This window comes from Convolutriloba macropyga, chromosome 4 (genome assembly GCF_964194025.1).
Source record: "Convolutriloba macropyga chromosome 4, txConMacr16.3, whole genome shotgun sequence".
Classification (NCBI taxonomy): domain Eukaryota; kingdom Metazoa; phylum Xenacoelomorpha; order Acoela; family Convolutidae; genus Convolutriloba; species Convolutriloba macropyga.
Genome location: NC_134471.1, coordinates 22,567,396 through 22,586,168, shown reverse-complemented (window position 1 = coordinate 22,586,168; position 18,773 = coordinate 22,567,396). Strand labels below are relative to the sequence as shown.

The 18,773-nt window shown below is 34.2% G+C and overlaps 1 protein-coding gene across 1 annotated transcript in view; it reads right to left on the bottom strand.

Moving 5' to 3' along the window:
* Positions 1-564: 564 nt before the first annotated feature.
* Positions 565-18,773, bottom strand: part of LOC142338324 (uncharacterized) — a 122,422-nt gene continuing 104,213 nt past the window's right edge. The window contains exons 4-6 of the mRNA XM_075388018.1: positions 8,271-8,418; positions 4,313-4,430; positions 565-671 (exon numbers count right to left, since the gene is read on the bottom strand). Coding sequence (XP_075244133.1) covers positions 639-671; positions 4,313-4,430; positions 8,271-8,418 — 299 coding nt within the window. The 3' untranslated portion in view covers positions 565-638. The remainder of the gene's footprint in view (positions 672-4,312; positions 4,431-8,270; positions 8,419-18,773) is intronic.

Below are 18,773 nucleotides of genomic sequence, written 5' to 3'. Positions count from 1 at the left end.
AAATGAACGCTTTACGGCTTGAGTAAAAAAACTCCGTTTCTGTAGAGCGGTTTCTGTTCACGCGCCTCAATCTGACTTGCGTATTTGATGTTTTCTTTCAAGTATTTTCATTTTTGTTTTTCTCTAAATGGTTTTCCCGGTTTGTTTCTAGGCTATTATTGGTCATATTTTTGTTTATTCAGTGATAATTCTAGCTATGCTTGTTTTTTGAATAGTTTTGGAAACGGATACATTATCGGGTTCTTAAGTCAAAGATTTGACCGAAAACGACCTGAGTGCACTCATAATCAGCAAAACCCACGCCGAAATAAAAGTTAGAATACCCACAAGCTTTCAAAAGGAAGAAAATTCACGGCTATTTTCTTGCATAATTTTTCGGTGAATGCTGTAAAATTGTAAAACTCATTTCAGATCAAAAACCCTGAAAGAGATATCTTTTGTTGTGAACGTGTTTATTGTTGATATTTCATAAAATCAACGCTTTCTTAAATATTTTTGCCTATATTAGCACTGACAGCTAAGCCAGTATGATAATTGATGCTTGTTAACTTACATATTCGGGTATCCATCCGTCCTGATTGCTGATTGTTGCTGCAATGTAGTCAAATGCCTTGCTAGTACTTGGTATGCAAATGTTGTCACAATTCAGTGACAATGGATATACGTCTACCCTGAAAAACAGATGTAACGAATTTTGGACCTCATGCATAGGTCATATTAAAAAAACTGCCTACTTCGTAGGTGGCGGCTTGACATGCGTTTTTTTTGTTTCAGTATTGTGCTAATAAGTGGAGTTTGCGAAGTGCAAGATATATTATATCAAAAAAACACAAAATTGTCTATTTGTTTATACAGTAAATAAAACAAAACAACAGAAAGAGTGTAATAATCATTCAGTCTAAACTTTCTGGTGTAAACACCCACGATTTTTTTGCGTGCCATGATTAATAAACAATTGTTAGTGTGGAAACAGCATCTCAAGTTATTTCACATACAAAAATGTTTTTCGTGTGATGATTAGTTTCACAATTTTTCGTGTGTGATTAAGAGTGTGAGGAAATGTTTGGAAGAATGTCCAAGGACTAAATGTTTGGCAATCCATATCGAACAGCTGAAAATGTCTATTCAGCTCTATAAGCTATATGGTGACTCAAGTCTGCAAAAATAGTTAAATTTACGAAAAAATAGACGCAAACTGAATAGAAATTAAACCAATAAGAAATCTCAAGTAATCTCAAGCTGTAAAATGATTCGCAACTACTCAGTAGGTCTTAGCACTCAGGACTGATCAACCAATATGGAACTTCTTGTCAGCGCCTAAAACCAAAGATATTACTCAAAAACTGAAAAAGTTCCGTATAGAAAACAACACAAAAACTAAATTCAATTTCGATATAACTCCATGATAGAGAAGAATTAATTTCTTTTTATCACGGTTTGAAATCAGGGCTGCAGCCTCATGATTAGCAATAGTCTGCAGAAGTCAATTGAACCCTTTGATATGTAATCAGTCAATCTTAAATGAGAATCAGAAATTAAATTTATTCTAAAATAACAAAGCCGAGAAAAATCTACATTCCAATTAAATTTGCTTGGATTCATCGGTTATTGATCTTAATAAATTACCAACAATTGTTAAAAAAACGCTTTTGAGGTCATATATGTAACGTTTGGTTAACAATTTCCCTGCCAACATGTTCATTTTTTCATGGAAAAAATTTTCTGTTTCTTTTTTGATTTTGGACGCAAATAATAAAATTAACAACATTCTGATGACATTTGCTGGTTTGTAAACCACTGAAATCATCGGCGTTCAAATTTTTATTAGTCGCTCCAAAAATTCTGTAGAAATGGTGGAATTTTTATCCGAGGTTGTTTTTTTTTCGAATTAATAAATGCTCAAAAATTGAGAAAATGAGAAAATGCATCAATAGTTAAAAGTTTTGATTACTTATCTTTTAAAGCCAAAATATAATCCCAGTTCAGTGTTTTGTAACTTGCTTATTTTGCCGGCGCAATTTTTACAGACTCTTAAGCAAAATTTTACAAAATTAAAATTGTTGACGTCTACCTCCCTGCGTCTTACTGAATGATTTAGATCTTTTTAGTTTGTGTCTTTACTACCCCCAACAGCTCAAAAATTGCATCAATTTAATTGAACACCCAGAGCTTATTTTAATATTTTGATTAAATGGCGCTGGAATTGGAGTTTGCAGAGCGTACAGGAGAGGGCACGAAGCGAAAAAATTCCACAAATGTTTCTTTTATCATATTTAGTTTTCAGTTTTTCTCGTTATAATTTACAGATACTTGATGAAAATTGAGAAAAGCCGTCAGATTTTGTTGGGAGCCTATTTTACTCAAAAAACGTTAAAAAATTGAAAATGACAAGAGCATCAGCATACATTTTATAAATCTTTTCCTTTTTCTGCCTTTTGGTCTACAATTTTTACATAATGGTTTACAATGTACTGGCTTGTATTCTGAAATTTATTTTTACATAATGGTCTAAGAATTAATGGCATATATTCTGGAACTGGGTTTGCAGAACTTACTGAGAGCACAAACTGGAAAGGTCGTAGTATTGTCATGAAATTGATACGAAATTGTGCTTACATTTTAGATTTGAATATATCATGAGGCTAACTGAGTTAATTCTAATTACAAAAAACATGAGCAGATAAGAGATTTTTTATAAGGATTTGAACCAGGACGAAATCATCATGAGGGCAATAAGTCGATTTACACAGTGTTGAAACAACCGGTGAGCAGTTCAGTTATAGTTACAAAGTTACAGAGTTGTTATTGAATTTTAGCGGAGTCTGAAAAGTTCACGTAGTACGCAGTCTAGTTTTAGGCCTTTTTCAGAATCGGGAGAACAAATTTGATGAGAAAATGAGAAAGAGGAAAAAAGATCAATCGTTAAAATTTTTGGTTAATTTTTTTTGTAAACATCTTTTTTACAAATATTGATGGGAATTAGCCTTTTGCTGATTTGAATCATTTTCCTTTTTCATCCCCCTCCGTTCGTTATACTCCAATCAGTTACATAGCACGTACCCTTACATTGTAAGTCGTTATGTAAAAATATGGCACGTGCCTATGTTGGGGGGATGCAAATAATAAGCACCCACTAAGCGGCGGGGGAGTCTCAAAGGGAAAAGATGCTCTGAATAATATTTTTTCCAATTGTAAATCGTCTCATATCTAAATCAAATATTAGAGCTGCCTTAAATCTAAACGACGATGTCCAACGATAGTGTTTTGTAATTTGCTGATTTTACTGGCGCAATTTTTACAGACTCTTAAGCAAAATTTTACAAAATTAAAATTGTTGACGTCTACCTCCCTGCGTCTTAATGAGTAATTTAAATGTTTTTAGTTTGTGTCATTACTCCCCCCCCGAACAGCTCAAAGTTTGCACCCCTTTTATATGAACACCCAGAGCATGTTTTAATATTTTGATTTACTTTTAAATGGCGCTGGAATAGGAGGTTGTAGAACGTATAGGAGGGGGGCACGAAGCAAAAAAAAAATACCACGTATATTTCTTTTATGTCATAATTAAATTTCAATTTTTTCCACTTTAGTTTACAGATACTTGATGAAAAATGAGAACAGTCGTCAGTTTCCGTTGGGAGCTTATTTTACCCAAAAAACGTTAAAATAACTGAAAATGTCAAAACCATCAGCATACATTTTATAAATCTTTTCATGAATCTGCATTTTTCATCAAAAAACTGTTGGGTACTTTTTATTGCTCATTATTGCTTGTCATATAGTCAGCATCTATGTTCCTTCATCCTTTACGATTTCGGGGAGCAGTTAATCTGTCTAAAATTTGCGTTATTTTTTTTGAAAAGATGATTCATAATTTTGGAGTAGAAAACGACTGAATAACGCCACCTCATTATCATGGCGGATGAGCAGAAGGTCATTAGAATTAAACTACTTAATTTTATTCAATCAAGTAATGTGGCAATATTGACCATTATCGGGTTCTTAAGTCAAAGATTTGACCGAAAACGACCTGAGTGCACTCATAATCAGCAAAACCCACGCCGAAATAAAAGTTAGAATACCCACAAGCTTTCAAAAGGAAGAAAATTCACGGCTATTTTCTTGCATAATTTTTCAGTGAATGCTGTAAAATTGTAAAACTCATTTCAGATCAAAAACCCTGAAAGAGATATTTTTTGTTGTGAACGTGTTTATTGTTGATATTTCATAAAATCAACGCTTTCTTAAATATTTTTGCCTATATTAGCACTGACAGCTAAGCCAGTATGATAATTGATGCTTGTTAACTTACATATTCGGGTATCCATCCGTCCTGATTGCTGATTGTTGCTGCAATGTAGTCAAATGCCTTGCTAGTACTTGGTATGCAAATGTTGTCACAATTCAGTGACAATGGATATACGTCTACCCTGAAAAACAGATGTAACGAATTTTTGACCTCATGCATAGGTCATATTAAAAAAACTGCCTACTTCGTAGGTGGCGGGTTGACATACGTTTTTTTTGTTTCAGTATTGTGCTAATAAGTGGAGTTTGCGAAGTGCAAGATATATTATATCAAAAAAACACAAAATTGTCTATTTGTTTATACAAGTAAATAAAACAAAACAACAGAAAGAGTGTAATAATCATTCAGTCTAAACTTTCTGGTGTAAACACCCACGATTTTTTTGCGTGCCATGATTAATAAACAATTGTTAGTGTGGAAACAGCATCTCAAGTTATTTCACATACAAAAATGTTTTTCGTGTGATGATTAGTTTCACAATTTTTCGTGTGTGATTAAGAGTGTGAGGAAATGTTTGGAAGAATGTCCAAGGACTAAATGTTTGGCAATCCATATCGAACAGCTGAAAATGTCTATTCAGCTCTATAAGCTATATGGTGACTCAAGTCTGCAAAAATAGTTAAATTTACGAAAAAATAGACGCAAACTGAATAGAAATTAAACCAATAAGAAATCTCAAGTAATCTCAAGCTGTAAAATGATTCGCAACTACTCAGTAGGTCTTAGCACTCAGGACTGATCAACCAATATGGAACTTCTTGTCAGCGCCTAAAACCAAAGATATTACTCAAAAACTGAAAAAGTTCCGTATAGAAAACAACACAAAAACTAAATTCAATTTCGATATAACTCCATGATAGAGAAGAATTAATTTCTTTTTATCACGGTTTGAAATCAGGGCTGCAGCCTCATGATTAGCAATAGTCTGCAGAAGTCAATTGAACCCTTTGATATGTAATCAGTCAATCTTAAATGAGAATCAGAAATTAAATTTATTCTAAAATAACAAAGCCGAGAAAAATCTACATTCCAATTAAATTTGCTTGGATTCATCGGTTATTGATCTTAATAAATTACCAACAATTGTTAAAAAAACGCTTTTGAGGTCATATATGTAACGTTTGGTTAACAATTTCCCTGCCAACATGTTCATTTTTTCATGGAAAAAATTTTCTGTTTCTTTTTTGATTTTGGACGCAAATAATAAAATTAACAACATTCTGATGACATTTGCTGGTTTGTAAACCACTGAAATCATCGGCGTTCAAATTTTTATTAGTCGCTCCAAAAATTCTGTAGAAATGGTGGAATTTTTATCCGAGGTTGTTTTTTTTTCGAATTAATAAATGCTCAAAAATTGAGAAAATGAGAAAATGCATCAATAGTTAAAAGTTTTGATTACTTATCTTTTAAAGCCAAAATATAATCCCAGTTCAGTGTTTTGTAACTTGCTTATTTTGCCGGCGCAATTTTTACAGACTCTTAAGCAAAATTTTACAAAATTAAAATTGTTGACGTCTACCTCCCTGCGTCTTACTGAATGATTTAGATCTTTTTAGTTTGTGTCTTTACTACCCCCAACAGCTCAAAAATTGCATCAATTTAATTGAACACCCAGAGCTTATTTTAATATTTTGATTAAATGGCGCTGGAATTGGAGTTTGCAGAGCGTACAGGAGAGGGCACGAAGCGAAAAAATTCCACAAATGTTTCTTTTATCATATTTAGTTTTCAGTTTTTCTCGTTATAATTTACAGATACTTGATGAAAATTGAGAAAAGCCGTCAGATTTTGTTGGGAGCCTATTTTACTCAAAAAACGTTAAAAAATTGAAAATGACAAGAGCATCAGCATACATTTTATAAATCTTTTCCTTTTTCTGCCTTTTGGTCTACAATTTTTACATAATGGTTTACAATGTACTGGCTTGTATTCTGAAATTTATTTTTACATAATGGTCTAAGAATTAATGGCATATATTCTGGAACTGGGTTTGCAGAACTTACTGAGAGCACAAACTGGAAAGGTCGTAGTATTGTCATGAAATTGATACGAAATTGTGCTTACATTTTAGATTTGAATATATCATGAGGCTAACTGAGTTAATTCTAATTACAAAAAACATGAGCAGATAAGAGATTTTTTATAAGGATTTGAACCAGGACGAAATCATCATGAGGGCAATAAGTCGATTTACACAGTGTTGAAACAACCGGTGAGCAGTTCAGTTATAGTTACAAAGTTACAGAGTTGTTATTGAATTTTAGCGGAGTCTGAAAAGTTCACGTAGTACGCAGTCTAGTTTTAGGCCTTTTTCAGAATCGGGAGAACAAATTTGACAAGAAAATGAGAAAGAGGAAAAAAGATCAATCGTTAAAATTTTTGGTTAATTTTTTTTGTAAACATCTTTTTTACAAATATTGATGGGAATTAGCCTTTTGCTGATTTGAATCATTTTCCTTTTTCATCCCCCTCCGTTCGTTATACTCCAATCAGTTACATAGCACGTACCCTTACATTGTAAGTCGTTATGTAAAAATATGGCACGTGCCTATGTTGGGGGGATGCAAATAATATGCACCCACTAAGCGGCGGGGGAGTCTCAAAGGGAAAAGATGCTCTGAATAATATTTTTTCCAATTGTAAATCGTCTCATATCTAAATCAAATATTAGAGCTGCCTTAAATCTAAACGACGATGTCCAACGATAGTGTTTTGTAATTTGCTGATTTTACTGGCGCAATTTTTGCAGACTCTTAAGCAAAATTTTACAAAATTAAAATTGTTGACGTCTACCTCCCTGCGTCTTAATGAGTAATTTAAATGTTTTTAGTTTGTGTCATTACTCCCCCCCCCGAACAGCTCAAAGTTTGCACCCCTTTTATATAAACACCCAGAGCATGTTTTAATATTTTGATTTACTTTTAAATGGCGCTGTAATAGGAGGTTGTAGAACGTATAGGAGGGGGGCACGAAGCAAAAAAAAATACCACGTATATTTCTTTTATGTCATAATTAAATTTCAATTTTTTCCACTTTAGTTTACAGATACTTGATGAAAAATGAGAACAGTCGTCAGTTTCCGTTGGGAGCTTATTTTACCCAAAAAACGTTAAAATAACTGAAAATGTCAAAACCATCAGCATACATTTTATAAATCTTTTCATGAATCTGCATTTTTCATCAAAAAACTGTTGGGTACTTTTTATTGCTCATTATTGCTTGTCATATAGTCAGCATCTATGTTCCTTCATCCTTTACGATTTCGGGGAGCAGTTAATCTGTCTAAAATTTGCATTATTTTTTTTTGAAAAGATGATTCATAATTTTGGAGTAGAAAACGACTGAATAACGCCACCTCATTATCATGGCGGATGAGCAGAAGGTCATTAGAATTAAACTACTTAATTTTATTCAATCAAGTAATGTGGCAATATTGACCAGCGGCGATAACCGCTATATCTTAAGAATAACAATAATTGTTAAAACGTTTGTCTGTTTTTTAACGATTTTTTAAGTTGGACTGCATTGGTGCAAAGTATGTGCAGTAGCAAACGAAAAAATTCTTTCCAAATTTGCGAAAGAGCAGACATATAAAAATGTTTATACTCGACCCATGAAAAGACCATGTTTGAACATAAGTTCCTATGAAAAGACTTCTGCTTAACTTTTTCCATGGACCTTAACTTAAAGATCAGCTGTGTTTATTTGGTCAATATCCCCCTACTAGACTCTTTGGGTCGTTTCATAAGTGTAGGTCTGGTCTATGGTTTGTTTGAATAATCTTAGAAACTGTGTTTTCATCGTTGGAAAATCGATTGTTGAAAAAGTTGATTTCAATTAAGAGGGAAAAAAGCCGTAAAAATTTCGCGATGAAGGAAAATGATGTTATTCTGGTCATTTTTTTAATGGAAATGTTCATAATATGGTAGTTTTCATCGTTATCCACAAATGAACGAACCATCCTCTTTCCCTGTCATTTATTTCTCCTATATCCAACTCGCCGATGTGACAGTAATTCCCACTGTTCATGTATGCCTTGAAGGATACGCCGTCATCAGTCGCACCATACTCAACATCAGCTGTCTTGTGCGACAATTCCGTCAGCACTGAAGAACATGCAAATTTTCACTTTGTATTATCTACAATATATTGTCAATTGAACGCCAGTCAAAATACCTCAATGATAAACACATGAAGGAAATTAGGATCTAGTTTATTATTCCCCAGTAACAAATTATGTGTAGCTATACAGCACATATACTATGTAAAAATATTGGGATCTATTCTGTTTTGCCCTACAATTATTTAAACCCTATAATGTTTGCACCTTTTTATCTAATCGACTAATGGACTTCCACAACATTAGAAGGCACGACCCCTTGACTACAGCCGGTCTCACTACACTCCACGGTAATTCGAAAACCATAACACCCAACCTTTGTTTAAGCATATCAAAGACCTAACATCCTTCAGTTTTTTGCAGTCAGCAGCCCCCACACAGCCAGTGGAGGGACTCCAGCCAATTTTTTGGTCTACCCAACATACCCGCAGAGGTCGGACCTCGTGATTTCCAGGTCGAGGTTATCGTTTGTGCTCGTTTATGACGCAGACCGTTTTTGAACGCACACAGGGGGTATGGTGCGTTCAAACATACACAGGCGAGGAATTTTTTTGAACGAGCAACATAAACGCACCAAGTACTTACGGTCGAGCCAAAGTCTGCCCCATAGACGAGCCAAAAACTGCCCCATAGACGCACCAATTCTGCAGCATAGACAAGCCAAAAACTGTCCCATAGACGCACCACTTCTGCAACACAGACGAGCTAGAAACTTTATCATAGGCGAGCTAAAGTCGGCACAATACACTTTTTTACATCTTTTTTATAAACCTTTTTTAAGAAATATGATGTGTCCAGGTTTTTTCGTGATACCTCTTACTATCTCGAACTGCAAGAAAAACTGTCCGCACATTAGGCGAGTTTTCCTTTGCTGCCCAAGAAAAAAAAAGAGGCTCCGATAGCTAAAAAGACACAAACAGGTTCCGGATAAGCCAGAACCTAAAAAAAAACAAAATATAACACCAAAACAACAAAATGTAGCACCATAACATATAAAGGCAAGGAAGAGAGACAACATAATGGGAAAGTCCCTCTAAGGGCACAGGGAAAGGGGCACCAAAGAAAAAACCGATTTTTTTTCCTATTTGAAAAATCATTTTTTTAATAAGCGAATAAGTCGATATTTCCGATTGAAAAACGAAATTTTTTCTAGGAAAGTTAGGCGGACTATTCTTTTGGCATTACAACCTAAATAGTACTGGTAGCCTGGGATATCAATTTGGTTCACTTTAAACAACTCTAAGATCCGATAAAAAAGACCTATTTTTAAAATTCGCTAATCGCGAAATTCGCAAATTTCCGTATGAAATAGTAACTTTTTTGTTAGACAAGCTATACCAAAAATTCTGTTTGTTTAACACTATAACTATACAGGGGATACTCCATACCATGTTTGGTTCATTTTGGACAACTCTATGACCTAATCAAAAAGACCTGTTTTCAAAATTATTTAAAATTAACTATTTGAAATAATCGCAAATTTCCGTAAAATAACCTAACTTTTTTCCTAGGCAAGCTATAACAACAATTCATTTGTTCCTATGCCCTAACTACACAGGGGATACTCCATACCAAGTTTGGTTTGATTTGAACAACTCCTTGACCCGATGAAAAAGACCTATTTTTAAAATTCGTTATTCGAGAAATACGCAAATTTCCGTATGAAAAACTAACTTTTGTCCTAGACAAGCTATACTAAAAAATCTTTTTCTTTTACACTCTAATTACACTGATGATACTCCATACCGAATTTGGTTTGATTTGGACAACTCCATGACCCGATGAAAAAGACGTATTTTTAAAATTCGCTAATCGCGAAATTCGCAAATTTCCGAATGAAAAACTAACTTTTTTCCTAGACAGGCTATAGCAAAAATTGTTTTTCTCCTCACAGGGGATACTCCATACCAGGTTTGGTTCAATTTGGACAATTTCTTAACCCAATCAAAAATAACTATAGTTAAAAATCGCTCATCGCGATACCCGCAAATTTCCGTATGAAAACCTAACTTTTTTCCTAGACAAGCTATACTAAAAATTCTTTTTGTTTTACACTCTAATTACACTGATGATACTCCATACCGAATTTGGTTTGATTTGGACAACTCCATGACCCGATGAAAATGACCTATTTTTAAAATTCCTTTTTCGAGAAACTCAAAAAGTTCCGTATGAAATACTAACTTTTTTCCTAGGCAAGCTATAACAAAAATTCTTTTTGTTTTACATTCTAATTACAATTGTGATACTCCATGCCGAGTTTAATTTGATCTGAACAACTCCTTGACCCAATAAAATTTAACTGTTTTTTAAAATTATTTAAAATTAGTTATTCGAATTAATCGGAAATTAACGTACGAAAAACTAACTTCCTTCCTAGACAAGCTACACCAAAATATCTTTCTGTCTCAGAGTCTACTTACCCTGGGGATACTCCATACCAAGTTTGGTTTGATTTGAACAACTTTTTGATCCGATAAAAAGACCTATTTTTAAAATTCCTTTTTCGAGAAATTCAAAAAGTTCCGTATGAAATACTAACTTTTTTCTAGGATAGCTATACCAAAAATTCTTCTTCTCTCAGGGTCTACCTACACTGGGGATACTCCATACCAAGTTTGGTTTGATTTGAACAACTCTTTGACCCGTTAAATTTTAACTATTTTTTAAAATTATTTAAAATTAATTATTCGAATTAATCGGAAATTAACGTACGAAAAACTAACTTGCTTCCTAGGCAAGCTATACCAAAAATTCTTTTTGTCTCAGAGTCTACCTACCCTGGGGATTCTCCATACCAAGTTTGGTTTGATTTGAACATTTTTTTGATCCAATAAAAAATACCTATTTTTAAAATTCCTTTTTCGAGAAATTCAAAAAGTTCCGTATGATATACTCACTTTTTTTTAAAGGCAAGCTATACCAAAAATTCTTTTTGTCTCGGAGTGTACCTACCCTGGGGATACTCCACACCAAGTTTGGTTTGATTTGAACAACTCTTTGACCCGATAAAATTTAAATATTTTTTAAAATTATTTAAAATTAATTATTCGAATTAATCGGAAATTAACTCACGAAAAACTAACTTCCTTCCTAGGCAAGCTATACCAAAAAATTTTTTTGTCTCACAGTCTACCTACCCTGGGAATTCTCCATACCAAGTTTGGTTCACTTTGGACAACTCCTTGACCCAAAAAAATTTCCATATTTTTGAAAATAGAAAAAGCGAAAAAGTCGATATTTCCGATTGAAATACGAACTTTTTTCTATGGAAGTTAGGCGGACCGTTCTTTGGGAATTACAACCTAATTAGTACTGGTAGTCTGGGATATCAATTTCGTTCACTTTCAATAACTCTAAGATCCGATAAAATTTAACTATTTTTTAAAATATAATAAGCGAAAAAGCCGATATTTCCGATTGAAATACGAAGTTTTTTCTATGAAAGTTAGGCGGACCATTCTTTTGGCATTACAACCTAAATAGTACTGGTAGCCTGGGATATCAATTTGGTTCACTTTAAACAACTCTAAGATCCGATAAAATTTAACTATTTTTTAAAATTGCTTATTTGAAATAATCGCAAGTACCCGTACGAAAAACTAACTTCCTTCCTAGGCAAGCTACACCAAAATATCTTTTTGTCTTAGACTCTACCTACCCTGGGATTAATACATACCAAGTTTGGTTTGATTTGAACAACTCCTTGACCCGATGAAAAAGACCAATTTTTAAAACTCGTTATTCGAGAAACTCAAAAAGTTCCGTATGAAAAACTAACTTTTTTGCTAGACAAGCTATACCAAAAATTCTTTTGGTTTAACACTATAACTATACAGGGGATACTCCATACCAAGTTTGGTTCAATTTGGACAATTCTATGACCTAATCAAAAAGACCTATTTTCAAAATTATTTAAAATTAACTATTCGAAATAATCGCAAATTTCCGTAAAATAACCTAACTTTTTTCCTAGGCAAGCTATAACAACAATTCATTTGTTCCTATGCCCTAACTACACAGGGGATACTCCATACCAAGTTTGGTTTGATTTGAACAACTCCTTGACCCGATGAAAAAGACCTATTTTTAAAATTCGTTATTCGAGAAATACGCAAATTTCCGTATGAAAAACTAACTTTTGTCCTAGGTAAGCTATACCAAAAATTCCTTTTTTCTATGCTCTAACTAAACAGGCGATACTACATACCAAGTTTGGTTCGATTGGGACAACTCCTTGAACCGATGAAAAGTAACCGAGCATTCAGTCGCTATGCCCTGTTTTCAATTGGCACCAAACGCTAGTTCGTTTATAGTTTCCCGAAGGGTGCATCAAAAGCATTCAACATGGTCTTAAAAGTTTTGTGCAATGATATCGCAACTCATATTAACCGGTTATCAACATAAACACTCTGATTACAGAAAACTTAAAGATCGAGCAGTGAGCATGTGGTCATTTTCGGAGGTTCCAGATCGAAAATCGTTAATAACTTCTAAAATACTAACCAATCGAAACCTATATGCAGCACCTAGTTATTCGTTTCTACATAAAACAAGTAGTAAAACAAGCCATAGTACATCACTTTTGGACCATCCATGCACGAAAAATTTCAAAATGCACGTTTGGTACCCCCCAAGACCTCAAGGGGGGTGCACCACCTGCAGAGGCAAATTGCACAACCAAGACCGCTGAAAACCTATATGCAGCACCTAGTTATTAGTTTCTACATATAATAAGGAGTAAAACAAGCCATAGTACATCACTTTTGGACCATCCATGCACGAAAAATTTCAAAATGCACGTTTGGTACCCCCCAAGTTCTCAAGGGGGGTTGCACCACCTGCAGAGGCAAAATTCACCACCAAGACCACTAAAAACCTATATGGAGCACCTAATATCTAGTTTCTACGTATAACAAGGAGTAAAATAAGCTATAGAACTTAAATTTTGGACCATCCTTGCCCGAAAAAATTCAAAATGAATCTTTGGTACATAACACCTCATTTTGGGCAGTTACAGAGCTACAGAGACGAAATTTGGTGTTTTCCTGCCGGGGAACGCACTGAAAATGATATGGGTGCATTCAGGACATGTTATTGTAACTTAATTAACCATTAAAAACATCCAGTACAGCTGTTTTACAACACCGAAATTTCGACCATCACGAATTTCGAGGTTTTGGAGTAATTCTCTAGTTTACCCCCAAAATACTACAAACCACTGTCCAATTGTCATGAGAACATTTATCAGCAGTAACGAGGTGCTTAAGCAATTGCGCTTATGTTGAGCAAATTTGGTTCTGTAGTTATTGAGAAATTAATGAAAACAACTTTAAACGTAGTAAAATTTTTATAAAATTATCCCATCTCAGTTGAAATTATATCAAAATGCATGTCTCAAACGGCTGGTTGACCAAAAAATGACAGAACTCTTGCTTTGAGCATATCATGGCTGTCATTCAGAAAGTTTTGCAATACAAAATTTCAGTTTCTATAACTCCAAAACAATCGTTTTTGCAGGTTGTACCGAAATGCACAGAAAAAGCAGTAAAAAAGTCTGAGTGCTGCGTTTTTGAACAAAAATTTTTTGTTTAAGTTTGGTATCTAATTATTGCCACAAAGTACATGAATTGAGCAAGATAACAAGCCTACGAACATACCAATTGATACGGTAATCGTGAAGATATCAATAAATCTGTTTAATGAGGTAATATGTAAGGTTAAATTTTCTTCCAGTTTCAAGCCAATTTGTTACAATCTACTCAATATTTACCATAAAAATATGTTTCTGCAAAAAAGATGCGCTAAATATCAAGCTATTCAGACTATTTTGAGCCAATTTAAATCAGTAGTTGATGAATAACTAGAATAAACATCATTGGACATGGTCATATTTTTTCCAAAAAACTCAGTTTTTAGTAGAAATTATCTTAAAAAATGCGTCGAAAACGTTTGAAAACCAATAAATTATACACTTCGTGCTTCCACAAAAACATGGTTACCTCTTGGAATTGTTATTATACAAAAACTTTTTTGCATTTTAGTTTTGCAGCTGTACCGATATGCTTTTCTTAAACATAAAGAGTAGGAATATGAATTGCTTTGTTGTTGATTCCTATTGGTTTGACTCTATGTCTTTCTCTGGCCTACACCTCAATGCAAGTAGTAATTGGAGGCCAGCCACACGTTAACATCATGTATATACTGCAATGGTACTATTTTTGATGTGATATTAAACGTTTTTAAATGTGTAAAAAATGGCGCCGCAAAAATTGTTAAGAGGCACCCTTATGAAAGTTCCAAACTTTTTTAGGGACCTCCTATAGCGGAATGGCCTTAGAACTGATGTGAACCTGTAGCTAGGAGAGTATAACTGGGTTCGATAAGTATTTTCCCGTCAACTTACATTTCTCTACCACCTGTTTAAGAGGTTTTCTATCTACTTACAGCTCTGATAACATTATGAAAGGAGACATTTTTTCATTATATTATATATGACTGTTTTATTTGAGTTCATTAAGTCCAATGGGCTCATCTTACATGCTAGACAATAATAAAAGTACATTCCGACCTTTACCGGCTGGCCAGCGGATTCTAAATGTTGCTTTTCTTAAAAATAAATAGTAGGAATATGAATTGCTTTGTTGCTGATTCCTATTAGTTTGACTCTATGTCTTTCCCTGGCCAAAACCTCAATATAGGTAGTATTTGGAGGCCATTCACACGTTAACATTATGTATACACTGTAGTGGTAACATTTTTGATGTGACATTAAACGTTTTTAATTGTGTAAATAATAGCGCCGCAAAAATTGTTATGTGGCACTTTTATGAAGGTTCCAAACTTTTTAGGGACCTCCTATGGCAAAAGGGCCTTAGTGCTGAAAGGAACTTATAGCTAGGCGCCTAAAACTGGGGTCGAAAATTTTTTCCCTACAATTGAAATTTCTCTACCAGCTTTTAAGAGGTTTTCTATCTACTTACAGCTCTGTTAACATTATGAAAGGTGACATTTTTGCATTATATTATGTATGACTCTTTTATTAGAGTTCATTAGGTCCAATTGGCTCAACTTACATGCCAGACAATAATAAAAGTCCATACCGACCTTTACCGGCTGGCCAGCGGAGCCTAAATGTTGCTTTTCTTAAAAGTAAATAGTAGGAATATGAATTGCTTTGTTGCTGATTCCTATATTTTTTTTGACTCTATGCCTTTCTCTGGCCAAAACCTCAATAAAGGTAGTATTTGGAGGCCAGTCACACGTTAACATCATGTATATACTGCAATGGTAACTTTTTTGATGTGATATTAAACGTTTTAAATGTTTAAATAATGGCGCCGCAAAAAATGTTAACTGGCACTTTTATGAAGATTTCAAGATTTTTTAGGGACTTCCTATAGCAGAAGGGCCTTAGTACTGAAAGGAACTTATAGCTAGGCGCATAAAACTGGGGTCGAAAAATTTTTTCCCAACAATTGAAATTTCTCTACCAGCTTTGAATAGGTTTTCCATCTACTTACAGCTCTGTTAACATTATGAAAGGTGACATTTTTGCATTATATAATATATGACTGTTTTATTTGAGTTCATTAAGTCCAATGGGCTCATCTTACATGCTAGACAATAATAAAAGTACATTCCGACCTTTACCGGCTGGCCAGCGGATTCTAAATGTTGCTTTTCTTAAAAATAAATAGTAGGAATATGAATTGCTTTGTTGCTGATTCCTATTAGTTTGACTCTATGTCTTTCCCTGGCCAAAACCTCATTATAGGTAGTATTTGGAGGCCATTCACACGTTAACATTATGTATACACTGTAGTGGTAACATTTTTGATGTGACATTAAACGTTTTTAATTGTGTAAATAATAGCGCCGCAAAAATTGTTATGTGGCACTTTTATGAAGGTTCCAAACTTTTTAGGGACCTCCTATGGCAAAAGGGCCTTAGTGCTGAAAGGAACTTATAGCTAGGCGCCTAAAACTGGGGTCGAAAATTTTTTCCCTACAATTGAAATTTCTCTACCAGCTTTTAAGAGGTTTTCTATCTACTTACAGCTCTGTTAACATTATGAAAGGTGACATTTTTGCATTATATTATGTATGACTCTTTTATTAGAGTTCATTAGGTCCAATTGGCTCAACTTACATGCCAGACAATAATAAAAGTCCATACCGACCTTTACCGGCTGGCCAGCGGAGCCTAAATGTTGCTTTTCTTAAAAGTAAATAGTAGGAATATGAATTGCTTTGTTGCTGATTCCTATATTTTTTTTGACTCTATGCCTTTCTCTGGCCAAAACCTCAATAAAGGTAGTATTTGGAGGCCAGTCACACGTTAACATCATGTATATACTGCAATGGTAACTTTTTTGATGTGATATTAAACGTTTTAAATGTTTAAATAATGGCGCCGCAAAAAATGTTAACTGGCACTTTTATGAAGATTTCAAGATTTTTTAGGGACTTCCTATAGCAGAAGGGCCTTAGTACTGAAAGGAACTTATAGCTAGGCGCATAAAACTGGGGTCGAAAAATTTTTTCCCAACAATTGAAATTTCTCTACCAGCTTTGAATAGGTTTTCCATCTACTTACAGCTCTGTTAACATTATGAAAGGTGACATTTTTGCATTATATAATATATGACTGTTTTATTTGAGTTCATTTGGTCCAATTGGCTCAACTTACATGCCAGACTGTAATAAAAGTCCGTGCCGACCTTTACCGGCTGGCCAGCGGAGCCTAAATGTTGCTTTTCTTAAAAATAAATAGTAGTAATATGAATTGCTTTGTTGCTGATTCCTATTAGTTTGACTCTATGTCTTTCTCTGACCACAACCTCAATGTAGGTAGTATTTGGAGGCCAGTCACACGTTAACATTATGTATACACTGCAGTGGTAACATTTTTGATGTGACATTAAACGTTTTTAATTGTGTAAATAATAGCGCCGCAAAAATTGTTATGTGGCACTTTTATGAAGGTTCCAAACTTTTTAGGGACCTCCTATGGCAAAAGGGCTTTAGTGCTGAAAGGAACTTATAGCTAGGCGCCTGAAACTGGGGTCGAAAATTTTTTCCCTACAATTGAAATTTCTCTACCAGCTTTAAAGAGGTTTTCTATCTACTTACAGCTCTGATAACATTATGAAAGGTGACATTTCTGCATTATATTATATATGACTCTTTTATTAGAGTTCATTAGGTCCAATTGGCTCAACTTACATGCCAGACAATAATAAAAGTCCATACCGACCTTTACCGGCTGGCCAGCGGAGCCTAAATGTTGCTTTTCTTAAAAGTAAATAGTAGGAATATGAATTGTTTGTTGCTGATTCCTATATTTTTTTGACTCTATGCCTTTCTCTGGCCAAAACCTCAATAAAGGTAGTATTTGGAGGCCAGTCACACGTTAACATCATGTATATACTGCAATGGTAACTTTTTTGATGTGATATTAAACGTTTTAAATGTTTAAATAATGGCGCCGCAAAAAATGTTAAGTGGCACTTTTATGAAGATTTCAAGATTTTTTAGGGACCTACTATAGCAGAAGGGCCTTAGTACTGAAAGGAACTTATAGCTAGGCGCATAAAACTGGGGTCGAAAATTTTTTCCCTACAATTGAAATTTCTCTACCAGCTTTTAAGAGGTTTTCTATCTACTTACAGCTCTGATAACATTATGAAAGGTGACATTTTTGCATTATATTATATATGACTCTTTTATTAGAGTTCATTAGGTCCAATTGGCTCAACTTACATGCCAGACAGTAATAAAAGTCCATGCCGACCTTTACCGGCTGGCCAGCGGAGCCTAAATGTTGCTTTTCTTAAAAATAAATAGTAGTAATATGAATTGCTTTGTTGCTGATTCCTATTAGTTTGACTCTATGTCTTTCTCTGACCAAAACCTCAATGTAGGTAGTATTTGGAGGCCAGTCACACGTTAACATCATGTATATAGTGCAATGGTAACATTTTTGATGTGATATTAAACGTTTTTAAATGTGTAAAAAATGGCGCCGCAAAAAATGTTAAGTGGCACTTTTATGAAGTTTCCAAACTTTTTTAGGGACCTCGTATGGCAGAACGGCCTTTGTAATGAAGGGAACTTATAGCTAGGGTTGGGGCATAAAACTTGGGTCGAAAATTTTTTTCCGACAATTGAATTTTCTCTACCAGCTTTTAAGAGGTTTTCTATCTACTTACAGCTCTGATAACATTATGAGAGGTGATATTTTTGTATTATATTAAATATGACTGTTTCATTTGAGTTCATTAGTTACAATTGGCTCAACTTACTTGCCAGACAATAATAAAGTCCATGCCGACCTTT